At 38.1% G+C, this 13,770-nt stretch overlaps 1 protein-coding gene across 1 annotated transcript in view; it reads left to right on the top strand.

Moving 5' to 3' along the window:
* The window catches only part of LOC126252085 (RNA-binding protein with serine-rich domain 1-A-like), a 59,709-nt gene extending 54,198 nt beyond the window's left edge, over positions 1-5,511 (top strand). Inside the window, exon 7 of the mRNA XM_049952941.1 lies at positions 5,245-5,511. Coding sequence (XP_049808898.1) covers positions 5,245-5,374 — 130 coding nt within the window. The 3' untranslated portion in view covers positions 5,375-5,511. The remainder of the gene's footprint in view (positions 1-5,244) is intronic.
* The last annotated feature ends 8,259 nt before the right edge of the window (positions 5,512-13,770 follow it).

The raw sequence follows: 13,770 nt of genomic DNA, 5'->3' as shown, positions 1-13,770 counted from the left end.
TAGTTTGGAAGGGTTCCAATATCAGGCTTCACATAATTGCTTTCCATTGTTACTTGAAAGTTGTAAACACGTTTCAATAATTACTAACTAAATCATTTGTGGGAAAAAGTAATGTCAGTTCACACTCATGTAATATACATAAGCAAAGCCGATGTCTTGATATTTAATGATCTTTAAACTCTTATTTGCATAAAAATAAGAGAGAATATTGAACGAAAACTTTTTTTTATGTAATCATTTACGGTGACAACCTGACCTAATCATATTTCTAACAAAGAAAAATAGACTATTATGAACTCACTTTCCAACTGGATGCATCCTCTGGTGATCCTTTAGTAACACAATCACTAAATCCAAAGCTAAAACTGCTAAATATGTTTAAAATAACAAATTATAGGTGTACATAAACCACAGCTCACCGATCGACAGGGCCACACCGAAATCCAAAACCTCTCGGTACAATTGTCATAAAATTGATGGGAGGACCGTTCGGTAACAGGTCTCAGAAGGTTACTGAATAGGATATTTCGATAAAGAACTGAAGATAATGTCACTACCAAGACAAACCTACTACACCGATCAGTATGAACGATACAGAATATGTCCCCTGGAGACACTGGAAGGTTTCCGATAGGTTATATAATGGTAAGGCAGAGATTTGGGAACCAGGTTTTAAATTGTGAGACATTTCCAGGGGCAGATGTGTCTCTGACCACAAGCTATTGATTATGAACTGTATATTAAAACTGAAGAAAGGCAGGAATTCAAAGAGATGGGACCTGGATAAACTGAATCAGAGGTTGTAGAGAGTTTCAGAAACAGCATTAGGGAACGATTGACAAGAACGGGGGAAACACATACAGTAGAAGAAGAATGGGTAGCTTTGAGAGATGAAATAGTGAAGGCAGCAGAGGATCAAGTAGGTAAAAAGACGAGGGCTTGTAGAAAATCTTGGGTAATAGAAGATATATTGAATTTAATTAATCAAAAGAGAAAATATAAAAATACAGTAAATGAAGCAGGCAAAAAGGAATACAATCATCTCAAAACTGAGATCGACAGGAAGTGCAAAATAGCTAAGCAGGTGCTAGAAGATAAATGTAAGGATGTAGTGGCATATATCACTAGGGGTAAGATAGATGCTGACTACAGGAAAATTAAAGAAACCTTTGGAGAAAAGAAAACCACTTGTATGAATATCAAGGGCTCAGATGGAAAACCAGTACTATGCAAGAAAGGGATAGCAAAAAGGTGGAAGGAGTGTATAGTGGGTCTATACAAGGGCGATGTTCTTGAGGACAATATTGTGGAGATGAAAGAGGACATAGATGAAGATGAAATGGAAGATATGATACTGCATGAACAGTTTGACAGAGCACTGAAATACCTAAGTCGAAACAAGGCCCTGGGAGTAGACAACATTCCATTAGAACTACTGATAGACTTGGGGGAGCCAGCCATGTCAAAACCCAACCATCTGGTGTGCAAGATGAATGAGACAGGCGAAATACCCTCAGACTTCAAGAAGAATATAGTAATTTCAATCCCAAAGGAAGCAGTTGTTGACAGGTGTGAAAATTACCAAACCATCAGTTTAATAAGTCACGGCTGCAAAATACTAACACGAATTCTTTAGAGACGAATAGAAAAACTGGTAGAAGCCAACCTCGGGGAAGATCGGTTTGGATTCCGTAGAAATGTTGGAACACGTGAGGCAATACTGACCCTATGACTTATCTTAGAAAACATATTAAGGAAAGGCAAACCTACACTTCCACCATTTGCAGACTTAGAGAAAGCTTTTGACAGTGTTGACTGGAATACTCTCTTTCAAATTCTGAAGGTGGAAGGGGAGAAATGCAGGGAGCAAAAGGCTATTTACAGTTTGTACAGAAACCAGATGGCAGTTATAAGAGTCGAGAAGCGTGAAAGGGTAGCAGTGGTTGGGAAGGGAGTGAGACAGGATTGTAGCGTATCCCCAATGTTGCTCAATCTATGTATTGAGCAAGCATAGGAAATGAGTTTTGCTATTTGGGGAGCAAAATAACTGATGATGGTCAAAGTAGAGAGGATCTAAAATGTAGACTGGCAATGGCAAGGAAAGTGTTTCTGAAGATGAGAAGTTTGTTAACATTGAGTATAGATTTAAGTGTCAGGAAGTCTTCTCTGAAAGTATTTGTATGGAAGTGAAACATGGACAGTAAATAGTTTAGACAAGAAGAGAGTAGAAGCTTTCGAAATGTGGTGCTACAGAAGAATGCTGAAGATTAGATGGGTAGCTCACGTAACTAATGAGGAGGTTCTGAATGGAATTGGGAAAACAGGAATTTGTTGCACAACTTGACTAGAAGAAGGGATCGGTTGGTAGGACACATTCTGAGGCGTCAAGGGATCACCAATTTAGTACTGGTGTATAGTATTTAGTATTGGTGGGTAAAAATCATAGAGGAAGATCAAGAGATGAATACATCAAGCAGATTCAGAAGGATGTCAGTTGGAGTAGGTACTTGGAAAAGAAGAAGCTTGCACAGGATAGAGTAGCAGGGAGAGCTGCATCAAACCCGCCTCTGGACTGAAGACCTCAACAACAGCAACATAGCTACAATGTAACTGAGTCACACTTGGAAGCAGTCAATTCATAAAAATACCTGGGTGTAGCAGTTTGTCGAAATATGGAATGGAATGATCACATATTCTCAGTCCTTGGTAAAGCAGGTGACAAAGGTTAGTTCATTGGTAGGATACTGGGAAAATGCAGTCAGCAAACAAAGGAGACTGCTTACTAGTGTCTCATCTAAGAATATTGCTTAAGTGTGTGGGACCCATATTAAACAGAACTAACAGGGGAGAATGAACTTTATTGTATACAAATGTCACGGAAGTGCCAAAATATCGGAACACTTGAAGAAGCATGTCAGGTATCCTGTGAAAGCCTAGTGCCAGAGTTGCAAGAACCAGTATTAAAACGAAGAATCTAGGAATGAACTACAGCTGCCTTCGTCTGACGCCTTTAGGGACAAGACAGACAAGATAAGATTAATTACAGCAAGCACAGTGGCCTTTAACTGTCATTCTTCCCACACTCCATATGCAAATGCGGCAGTGTGAAACACTAATAAGTGGTACAATGGCAAGTACTCACAGCTATTCTCTTTGCATGGGGTGTATTAGGTATCATCAACTGTTGCAGCATAGACAGTAGACTGTAAAGTAGCTGTGTCAGTAAATAAACCATTAACCATGTCTGCTTTGAGTTTTATGATACAAATCAAATTTATTTACCTCCCACTCTGAGATACACAATCTGAACACCATTCCCCTATTCATGAGAGTGCCCTGTTAGGTCAAGTGCATTGGATGGTGTAGAAATGTCAGAGCCTGTAAATGACAGTCATGGCACCTGATGAGTCGCAACCATCATTATGGTTGCTCCAACACTTTTGCAGCCTAGAAAATCAACCTAAAACCATAGTTCAACCTCTAGATGTTTGTAACAGTGATATAAACTGCCTACAAAACTTGGTTTCATATTTTATATTCATTTATAAGAATGTTTAATTCTTTGATGGATAAAATTAGTCAGAATTATCTGTCTTGCCTCAGTTTCATAACAAGAAATGTCATATTAAAACTTCTGTGGATGATTTGTAGTCTAAATATAAATAGATTCCACTTTTACCATAGTGTGATTCTCGAAGATCCAATAGTAAAAGTGCTTGTGATGCCATATGCCATAGCAATGCTCTTTGCTGAAACCCCAGTGGCTCTTCTGCCTTCCTTATTTTTGTGGGCAAAAGCATTTACATATTGGCCATACTGCCATGATTTCTTTCCCCAAAGTGCATGAACCAACTAAACCTGTGTAACTTACACTGTGAAGTAAATTGGGAAAGGTAATAAATTTATTTGATAGAATATGAAGTTTTGTTTTGCCAGTGCTGCTGATTATAATGCCTGCATAGGTTGCGCTGGAAATTTCAAATAAATACAATATGTAGTTATGAATTAATTAATGTTATATGTGGCCAAGATAATTGAAAGAAACAAGTTTCATGCTGTACAGACAAAAACTTGCTGAATTAAGTTCATACACACACTGCATTTGTATTTAAGATTATGTTTTGTTTCATCATTAATGCATTTAAATGTAGTTTCACAAGTACAGAAAATGAAGTACATTATTGCCAGGCAGTTAAGGTCGTCACACAGGAAAGAATTGGAAAAGTCCCTAAGCAAAATGAATGTATGCAAGACAGCTGATATTATTCAGATTCTTTTTTTTTCCTCCATGAATATTATCTGCGCATGTGGAATGACATACGTGCTGACTTTTTTGACCAAAAAGAAATGCGTAGAACATTCCGTCACCACAGATAATCTAGACATATTTAGTTACAACTTGTAGGATTTTTTGCATAGGTTTATGCCTGTAGACAATTTCTATCTACACTACGAAGAGTCAAGGATGCTCATACCATAGTTTGTGGGGTGGGTTGGGGTGTGTGGAGCATTTTAAATATTTTTGGAAGACAATTGATGACTTACAAGTAGCCATAAAAAGTTCCTGTTCAGACCTTGTTAAGAACTTGGGTAATACTGCTTTTTAAATCATTTTCTTGAAAGAAAAATATCTTACTATACTATTTTTTTTTCTTTCTTTGAAAGCTGTGGCAGGGGGAGAGGGGAGGGTGCCCTTGCCCCCGGGTATGGGTGACCTTGCCAGGCATACTTGATTTAGTGGAATAAATTTAAATTGATTGAGGAAATGATAATGGAATTTTTCTGGAACATTTGTACAATCAAAAAGTAGTTCATTGCTTTTGTACAAGACGTATCTACCTACCTTTGTACATTTTCAATGTAATTATTGATTGCCAAAGTATGTTTTAAAGCTTTAAAAGGTGTCGTACTCCAGTTTTATCCCAGAATTATTTCTGCTTTTGACTTTTTCACTTGCATTTACTATTTTACTTAAAAATGTAAAACATCTTATTATGAAGCATCAAAAGGAAATATAAGTGTAGATCATCAGAGTAACAGATGGATGAAAAATTACCAGTATATCTCAAAACCAGTGCTTCCATTACTGAGTCACTATTAAGAGCATTGTAAAACTTAACAAATGCACCAGTCTTCTGTTCAAACCTCTGCTCCGAGCAAACATTTTGTCTGATTTAAACTGTACAGCGCACCATATATATATATATTGTAAGTGATACTTACATCATATTTTTCTCCAAACAGGTATCGACGACATACACCACCTCCTCCGCGGCGGCGAACACCTCCGCCCCGCAGACGTCCGAGATCACGCTCACGTAGCCCAGCACGTCGTCGCAGATACAGCCGCTCCAGTTCAAGCAGCTCACGTTAGATACTTCTTTAACTAAAGTTCTCTCTTATAACTGTTTCACATATTTGACTTTCAGTGATGTATAAACTGCACATTTGCAGTTGCAGAATAAAAATGAATTGTTTTGTTAAATAAAACAATCCAAAATCAAGAATTAATGTGATCAGTCTAATACTCTATCAGTGTTGCTTTGTTCCAGCAATTTTTTTATCATTTATTTTGTATTCCAGATTACATGATGCTCATTCAGTGTTTGGCAGCATTAACGGCTTCAGAGCTGCCTCTGTGTATCATTCTAAATTCACCCTGAATTTCTACATCCTAATTAAAAGTAACTCTGTGTATTTCCGGGGTTCCCACAAGTTTCCCTGACAATTCATTGATTTCCAGACACAGGTTTAGCATTTTTCCCAGAAAAAATTTGAGATCTGAAGGATAAGTAAACAGGTAAGAAATAAAAGCCATTTTAGTTAAAGGATGTCTGTGTTTATTAAAGAGTTAATTCAAACTTACAATTAACAACAAGTTTTTGCTCCTTTTCCTATACAGGATTTACGATCTTTCCATGCAAAATAACACATCAATTAGGACAAAAAAATAAAAGGAATGTTTAGCGGGGTGACATTGTGCAAATTCCACATTGTTTTGCCAAAAGAAACAAATTTTAACATGGCCACAAGAGAAATGTAGCTTGTTACTCGAAATTCTGATGAATGAATGGTTTTCACGTGACAGCAAGCTTTAGTTGCTACAAGTATAATGAAGGGGCTGGACCAGTGACCACTTCAAAAAACTTACAGAACTGTACTGTGAATTACCTTGTGTGTGAAAACTGACACATGAACAGTACACAGGCAAGAATTTATAATACAAAAAAGTAGAGCATACAAAGAGATGGTTGAAACATTTCTTGACAGTATTCCAACTGTGGACCACAGTCTTACAAAAACCAAGCTACAAAATTTATCTGAAATGAAGTTTCAGAAAAAATTCTTTATTCATGTGACCATATTACCCATAGATGGTTTAGGATAAGTGAAGGTATTTTAAGTCCGACTATGCCAGTACAGTACAAGAAACAACTGCGGCAAGGAAAGAAAATCTAGAAAACGTACAAGCAGACAGTGTTTTGTGATGTTAACGAAAATCACGAAAATCGGATGTAATATATTGTAACACCATCATCTTTCGTAACAAACTACTTTTAGGCAGAAACCAAGCCTGATTGTAAATATGTTTTTCGTTATGGAGCACTGATGATATCGTATTTCAATAAAACAAAACACATTCGGTGACAAAAATATGTATTTTCTTGTATTGCAAAGATGGATTGAAAGTACTTTCAGTTATTTCAGAAGCTCAGAAAGGTATAGGACTCTTGAAAGAAGTGTAAAAGGGGGTTGGTGGTGATTTGTGAAAACAAACGCTATTGTGAGCACCAATAACTGTTGCTTGTGCTATTTTCATCATTCTGAGCTGTTGTGTGTGTTAGGTCTGTTATTATAGGGGTATTGTGTGAGTTTTTGTTTAGAGAAGTACCTGAGTACACAGTGTACAAACCATTGGCAACTGCCATAGTTTTCTTCCTAACATCGTCTATACATTCTCTCAATTATTTATGTAAATTACTTTCAAAATGTGAATTGTACTAAAATGCCTGTAAAACACTGCACTGTACGATGTACTTGCAGTGAGATACCGGTCGCAACTCCTGACATATGTCGCCCATGGCCTGTCGAGCATGCACTGCAGTTCGGAGTTCAAGGATAAATCACGGAAATCTGCCGATTTACAGCACACCCAAACGGACCGTGACCTGGCCTGCAGGCAGATCAGAGAGATTATAACCAGCAGGGCCTGCATGTTAGTGGGAAACAATGGGCCTCAGATCAGTGGGCCCGATCTATCAGAGATATCCGTAGAACTGGCTCACAATTCTGGCCCATCATGGAAATCCATTCGTGTGTGGACAGCTCTTCACACTCAGTCATACGTCACCAACAGCATGTTGAACTGAGACCACTGTGATCAATCCATGCATGGATAACTCGTGCGAATACTTTGAGATTCAAATAAATCGCTGCTCCGCCTCCCTGCCACTCTCATTGGTAGCTGCTTGGCTAACAGCAAGTATTGGTGGCAGCACTGACTGCAAGCTGGGGGGGGGGGGAGGGGGGGAAGAGAGAAGTTGTAGAAGGGATGGGGTGCATGACACCCAGCAGCTACACGGCTACACACAGCCACCAATGATGTGTGGCATTTCCTTGGACAAACCATTCTAAGCACTGAGCCAAAACTGAGAAACTTCCAGGGTCCCCCCCCGCAGAATTACCTTGACAAGTTTGAAATTCCCTGGTTCCCAGAGCTTGTGGCAACTCTGATTTCATATAGATGAAGGCAGTAGTTTGTTGTTGTTTAGTGGGACAATGTGGTATTGATCCTCAGTTCTTCATTTATTTAAGTTGTTTGGTTTTCCTCTACAGATATCCTTCCTAAAAAACTGTGCTGTATGGTCCTAATGGTTCAGCTACCATATAAATTGTTTATTTGCTCTCTCTCTCTCTCTCTCTCTCTCTGCAGAGTAAAATACATTGAATCTGGGAATTATTTACTGTAGTTGCATTCCTCTGAATGCCAGGCCATCTGGAAGTTTAAATCGATCTCTCTGAAAACTAGCACCTCTGATACAAGCGATACATTGTTTAGAGTGGCATGCCATTCGAATGCCATAACAATAGCTCAGTTTCATAAGAAACATATCATTCAAGTGATTTTCAGTAACATAAGAAGAGAGGTCCTTTGGAACCAAACAACCTATGAATCATTTTCTTTTTCTATCAAAATTAAAAACAGTTCTTGCAGATGCCAGAGGTAAGTGTGAATGTAAATGATGGCAAATACAGCTTGATGGAAATTGTTTAAAGTTGTCATTTGCTTATTCTTAGCCACTAGTTTTGGTATCTGCAGCTTTGTTGTTCCAGTCCCATTGTATTTTAATTGTGCTATTACTGTATCTGTATTTGTGCTTATCCTCACAGCTATTGTGCAGTTCCCTTTACAGCTTAAGCTACATGTAATAAGGGCTTACCATTTTCCTGTTCTTCCCAAAATAGTCTATCACCGAACCCATGAATTTGCGAGCCAGTCTGTGTGGTATGAATGGTTTTACTTAAAATCTTAGGGTTGTCAAAATCTTCAACATGGCTGGGAAACCACAACTGTGTAGATCTGAAGAGGCTGAATGTAATGTAACAAGGCCCACTTCTTCTGAAGAAGATATTTTTAAAAATATTGAAACCTAGACTCATCTGCCAGACTACATACAAATTTCATCACTATCAGGCTTATGCTTTCTCTCTCTTTGGTCTGTGACTGACTAAGTTATGCCTCTAGACAACTCAAGTTTCATACAAGGCTTGTGCAAAACAGTAGACACACATAATTTCCATAGTTTTTTTGTGTGTATTTTAATACACTGTTACCTTCTGTCTACAGGTAGCATCTTTAATTACTATTCAAAATGTCATCAGTCTCAGGTTCAAAGCCCACCACCACCACTTAAATTTTGAATAAAAATCATCAGCAATGGTGGCCGAAGACTTCTGGCTTAAGAAGTCACCTTCATTCAGCCAGTGGCCTTGTCAAAGAGGGTGGAAGAGTGGACAGAGGTTCAGGACACTCTCTTGCCCTGGTGGAGGGAAACTGCCCGTAAAGGTGGAAGAATTAGCAATGATCAATGGCATGGGAATGCAGGAGGCAATGGGAACCACTGCATTAAAGACACACAATATATATCCACATAACATGTACCATTGGCAGAAGATTATGGACTAGTTCACCATTCAGATGTCTGGGAGGGGACTGCCAAGGGGAGATGACAATGAGAAAGAGATAACATTCTACGAGTCGGTATGTGGAGTGTCAGAAGTTTGAATGCGTTAGGGACACTAGAAAATCTGAAAAGCGAAGTGTTAAGGCTCAATTTAGACAGGGGGTCAGTGAAGTGAAACGGACAGAAGACAAGGATTTCTGGTCAGATGAGAATAACCTAATATCAACAGCAGAAAAAAATGGTATAGCAGGAGTATGACTCTTTATGATTAGAGAGGCAGGGCTGAGAGTGAGTAACTGCGAACAGTTAAGTGACAGGATTGTTCCCATCAGAATAAAGGGAAAACCAATGCCAAAAACGACGGTTCAAGATATTCATGCGGATGTCACAAGCTCAAGATGAAGTTTACGTGGGTATTGAATGAGTAATTCAGTACATAAAGGGCGATGAAAATTGATGTCTGAAATACTCCTCTGTGATACAGACAAGGGGGAGACTGAGTCAATAATTAAATCACTGAAGACTAAGGACTCTCATGGTTATGATGGAATACCTAACCAGATATTAAAGTACTGTGCTGCATATGTTAGCCCTGTATTTGTAATTTTTCCTTTAGGAGTGGTCAGTTTTCTGAACGATTAAAGTACTCAGCAGTAAAGCCACTTTATAAAAAGGGAGAAAGGGATAATGTAGATAATTTTAGACCTATTTCTATGCCATCTGTTTTTGCTAAAGTTGTTGAAAAAGCTGTGTATGTAAGGATAATTGATCATTTTACATCACACGATTTGCTATCAAATGTACAGTTCGGCTTTAGAAGTCGTTTAACAACTGAAAATGCTATAGTCTCTTTTTCTCTGTGAGGTACTAGATAAGTTAAACAAAAGGTTTCGAATGCTAGGCGTATTTTTTTATTTAACTAAGGCGTCTGATAATGTTGGTCACAAAATATTGCTCCAGGAGTTGGACCATCGCGGAATAGGGGGAGTAGCTCACAATTGGTTCACCTCTTACTTTAACAACAGGCAGCAAAACGTCATTATTCACAATGTTGATAACAGATGTGATGTGGGGTCTGAGTGGGGTACTATCAAATGGCGGATGCCCAAGGGACCAGTGTTGGGGCCACTCCTGTACCTTATTTATATAAATGATATGCCCTCTAGTATTACGGGTAACACTAAAATATTTTTGTTTGCTGATGACATTAGCTCGGTAGTAAAGGATATTGTGGACCACATTGGCTGGGTTTCAAATAGTGCAGTTCATGGCTTGGAGAAAATATACTAATGCTAAATCATGGTAAGACTCAGTTTTTACAGTTTCTAACACACAATTCAACAAAACCTGATGTTTTAATTTCACAGAATGGGCATTTGATTAGTGAAACTGAACAGTTCAAATTTCTAGTTGTTCAGATAGATAGTTAACTGACGTGGAAAGCCCACATTCAGGATCTTATTCGAAGACTTAATGCTGCCATTTTTACTATTTGAACGGTGTCTGAAGTGAGTGATCATTCGACCCTAAAACTAGTATATTTTCATTTGTCGTATGGTATTATATTGTGAGGAAACTTTTGCCATTGTAAAAGGATATTTTTGGCTCAGCAATGAGTGGTTCGGACAATAAGTGGTGTAAGTTCACGAACCTATTGTCGACCCCTGTTCACGAGTCTGGATATTTTGAAATTGGCCTCTCAATATATATATATTCGTTACTGTCATTTCTTATTAACAATATTAGCTTATTCTCAAGAATAAGTAGCTTTTACTCAGTTAATACTTGGCAGAAATTAAACCTGCATTTGGATTGGACTTCCGTAACTCCCCATGCAGAAAGGTGTGCAGTATACTGCTGCTTCCATTTTCAGTAAGCTACTACTTGAATTCAAAAATCTTAGCAGTAATCCACGCGCTTTAAAATTGGAACTGGAGAGTTTCCTCATGGGTCACTCCTCAAATTCTGTCGAGTTCCTTGAAAAATTAAGGTGATTCTTGTTGTATTGTTGATTGTTTGTACTTAATCTTATGGATAGACTTTTTTCAGGTTCAGAAATATTTTATTTGTTATTACTTTTATGTTGTAATTTCATGTACTGACACATTACATGACCTTGAATATTTGCTCCTCAATTTGTTCCTATGGAACTTGATGTGTAAATAAAATATATATATCACGCACCTTCTCCATTCTACTCGGACAACATGCTCACTGATACTACATGCACTCTGCATGTGTCTGAATTTCAGTCATTCCTCGCCAAGTGATGCTGCTATCACCGGACAGGTTTACATCAATAGTTAGTTGGTGGTCACAATGTTTTGGCTTATCACTGTACCATCAGACTTTCAGAAAAACATAATCCACACAATTCTGAAGATTGCAAGGGTCGACGTGTGAGAATTATCACACAGTCAGCTTAACAGCTCATGCATCCAAGTAGCTGATAAGAATAATCTACAGAAGAATGGGAAAGAAAACTGAAGATGTGTTCGGTGACAATCAGTTTGGCTTTAGGGAGAAAGGTCAGAGAGGTGATTCTGATGCTGAAGATGATAGTGCAAGCAAGACTAAGGAATAATCAAGACACATTCATAGGATTTGTCAACCTGGAAAAAGGATTCAACAGTGTCAAATGGTGCAAGATGTTTTAAATTCTGAGAAAAATAGGGGTAAGTTATAGGGAAAGACAGCTGATTTACAATATGTACAAGAGCCAAGAGGGAACAAGAAGAGTGGAAGACCTAGAATGAAGTGATTGTATTAAAAAAGGGCATGACAGGGATGTAGTCTTTCGCTCCTACTGTTCAATCTATACATTTGACAAGCAGCGGTGGAAATAATAGAAATGTTCAAAAGTGGAATTAAAATCCAAGGTGACAGGATATCAATGATAAGATTTGCTATCAGTGAAAATGAAGAAGTTTTACAGATTCTGGTGAATGAAATGAACAGTCTAATGAGTACAGAATACGAACTGAGATTAAATTGAGGAAAGATGAAAGTAATGATAAGTAACAGAAATGAGGAGAGCGAGAAACTTAACATCAAGATTGGTGATCATGAAGTAGATACAGTTAAGGAATACTGCTACGTAGGTAGCAAAATAACCCATGACAGACAGAGCAATGAGGACATAAAAGCAGACTAGCACTAGCAAAAAAGGCTTTCCTGGTCAATAGAAGTCTACTAGTATCAAACACAGGCTTTAACTTGGGGAAGAAATGTCTGTAAATGTACATTTGGAGGACGTCATTGTATGGTAATGAAACATGGACTGTGGGAAAACTGGAACAGAAGAGAATTGAAGCATCCATGATGTGGTGCTACAGGAATAACATTGAAAATTATGTGGACTGATACGGTAAGGAATAAGGAAGTTCTCCAGACAATTGGCAAAGAAAGGGATATATGGAAAACACTGACAAGAAGAAGGGACAGAATGGCAGGACATCTGTTAAGACATCATTAAATAATTTCCATGATACTAGAGGGAGCTGTGGAGGATAAAAAAGTAGAGGAAGGTAGAGATTGGAATAAATCAGGCAAATACTCAAGGATGTAGGTTGCAAGTGCTACTCTGAGATGAAGAAGTGGAGACTGGAGAGAAATTCGTGGTGGATCAAGTCAAAACCGTCAGAAGACTGATTACTCAAAAATCTTTTGCTTTACTATTGCAGTTATTTACTTGTAGTGCCTCGTAATAGATTTGCCTGTGGTTTACGGAATGTAACTGGGCTAACAAAAAGTACTTTTATATTATTGTACAGTATAGACTGTAAATATAGTATAACCTCATAAAATGCTCTTATAAAATCTAGATGATCATATTAGAATGCTATGTTGCATTAGAATGTTTTAACCCGACAATGCACTGTGGTGCATAATGCATTATCACTCGCTCTCCATCGGCATTATAAAGCAGCAGTAGGTTTTTAAGGCTCTGTCCTCACAATGATACACTGCTGAATCGCACCACTTTCAATCGTTGCTTTCATTATTGGCAATTTTCACAGTGGTGCAGTGCTATCTTTGGTGTTGATACTGTACAATCGTAGTGTGTAGAGCTGAATGTTTGAATCATCAATAATCAAAAATCATTGTTGTAGCTGAAGGTAAGCACTAAAAATATGTTTTGATAGTGTAATTCATATATTTTATTTTCAAACAAGATTGAATCTGTTACAAGTAAATTACATAAACTGTGATATTTTAAGTGAATGATTCATATGAATCACTGTGTGTAGTAGCATCTTACATTATGCTTCAAACCAGGACATTCATGACCTTTCAAAATTGCTTGTTATAGGTTAATAAACTACTATACAAAATGAACCAAGAGACCCTTGCACCCTGCTATTTTGGTGGGCCGGCCGAAGTGGCCGTGCGGTTAAAGGCGCTGCAGTCTGGAACCGCAAGACCGCTACGGTCGCAGGTTCGAATCCTGCCTCGGGCATGGATGTTTGTGATGTCCTTAGGTTAGTTAGGTTTAACTAGTTCTAAGTTCTAGGGGACTAATGACCTCAGCAGTTGAGTCCCATAGTGCTCAGAGCCATTTGAACCATTTTTTTATTTTGGTGGG

The sequence above is a fragment of the Schistocerca nitens genome, chromosome 4 (genome assembly GCF_023898315.1).
Source record: "Schistocerca nitens isolate TAMUIC-IGC-003100 chromosome 4, iqSchNite1.1, whole genome shotgun sequence".
Lineage (NCBI taxonomy): Eukaryota > Metazoa > Arthropoda > Insecta > Orthoptera > Acrididae > Schistocerca > Schistocerca nitens.
Note: the sequence above shows the minus strand (reverse complement) of the source record. Positions and strands in the feature narration are given on the sequence as shown.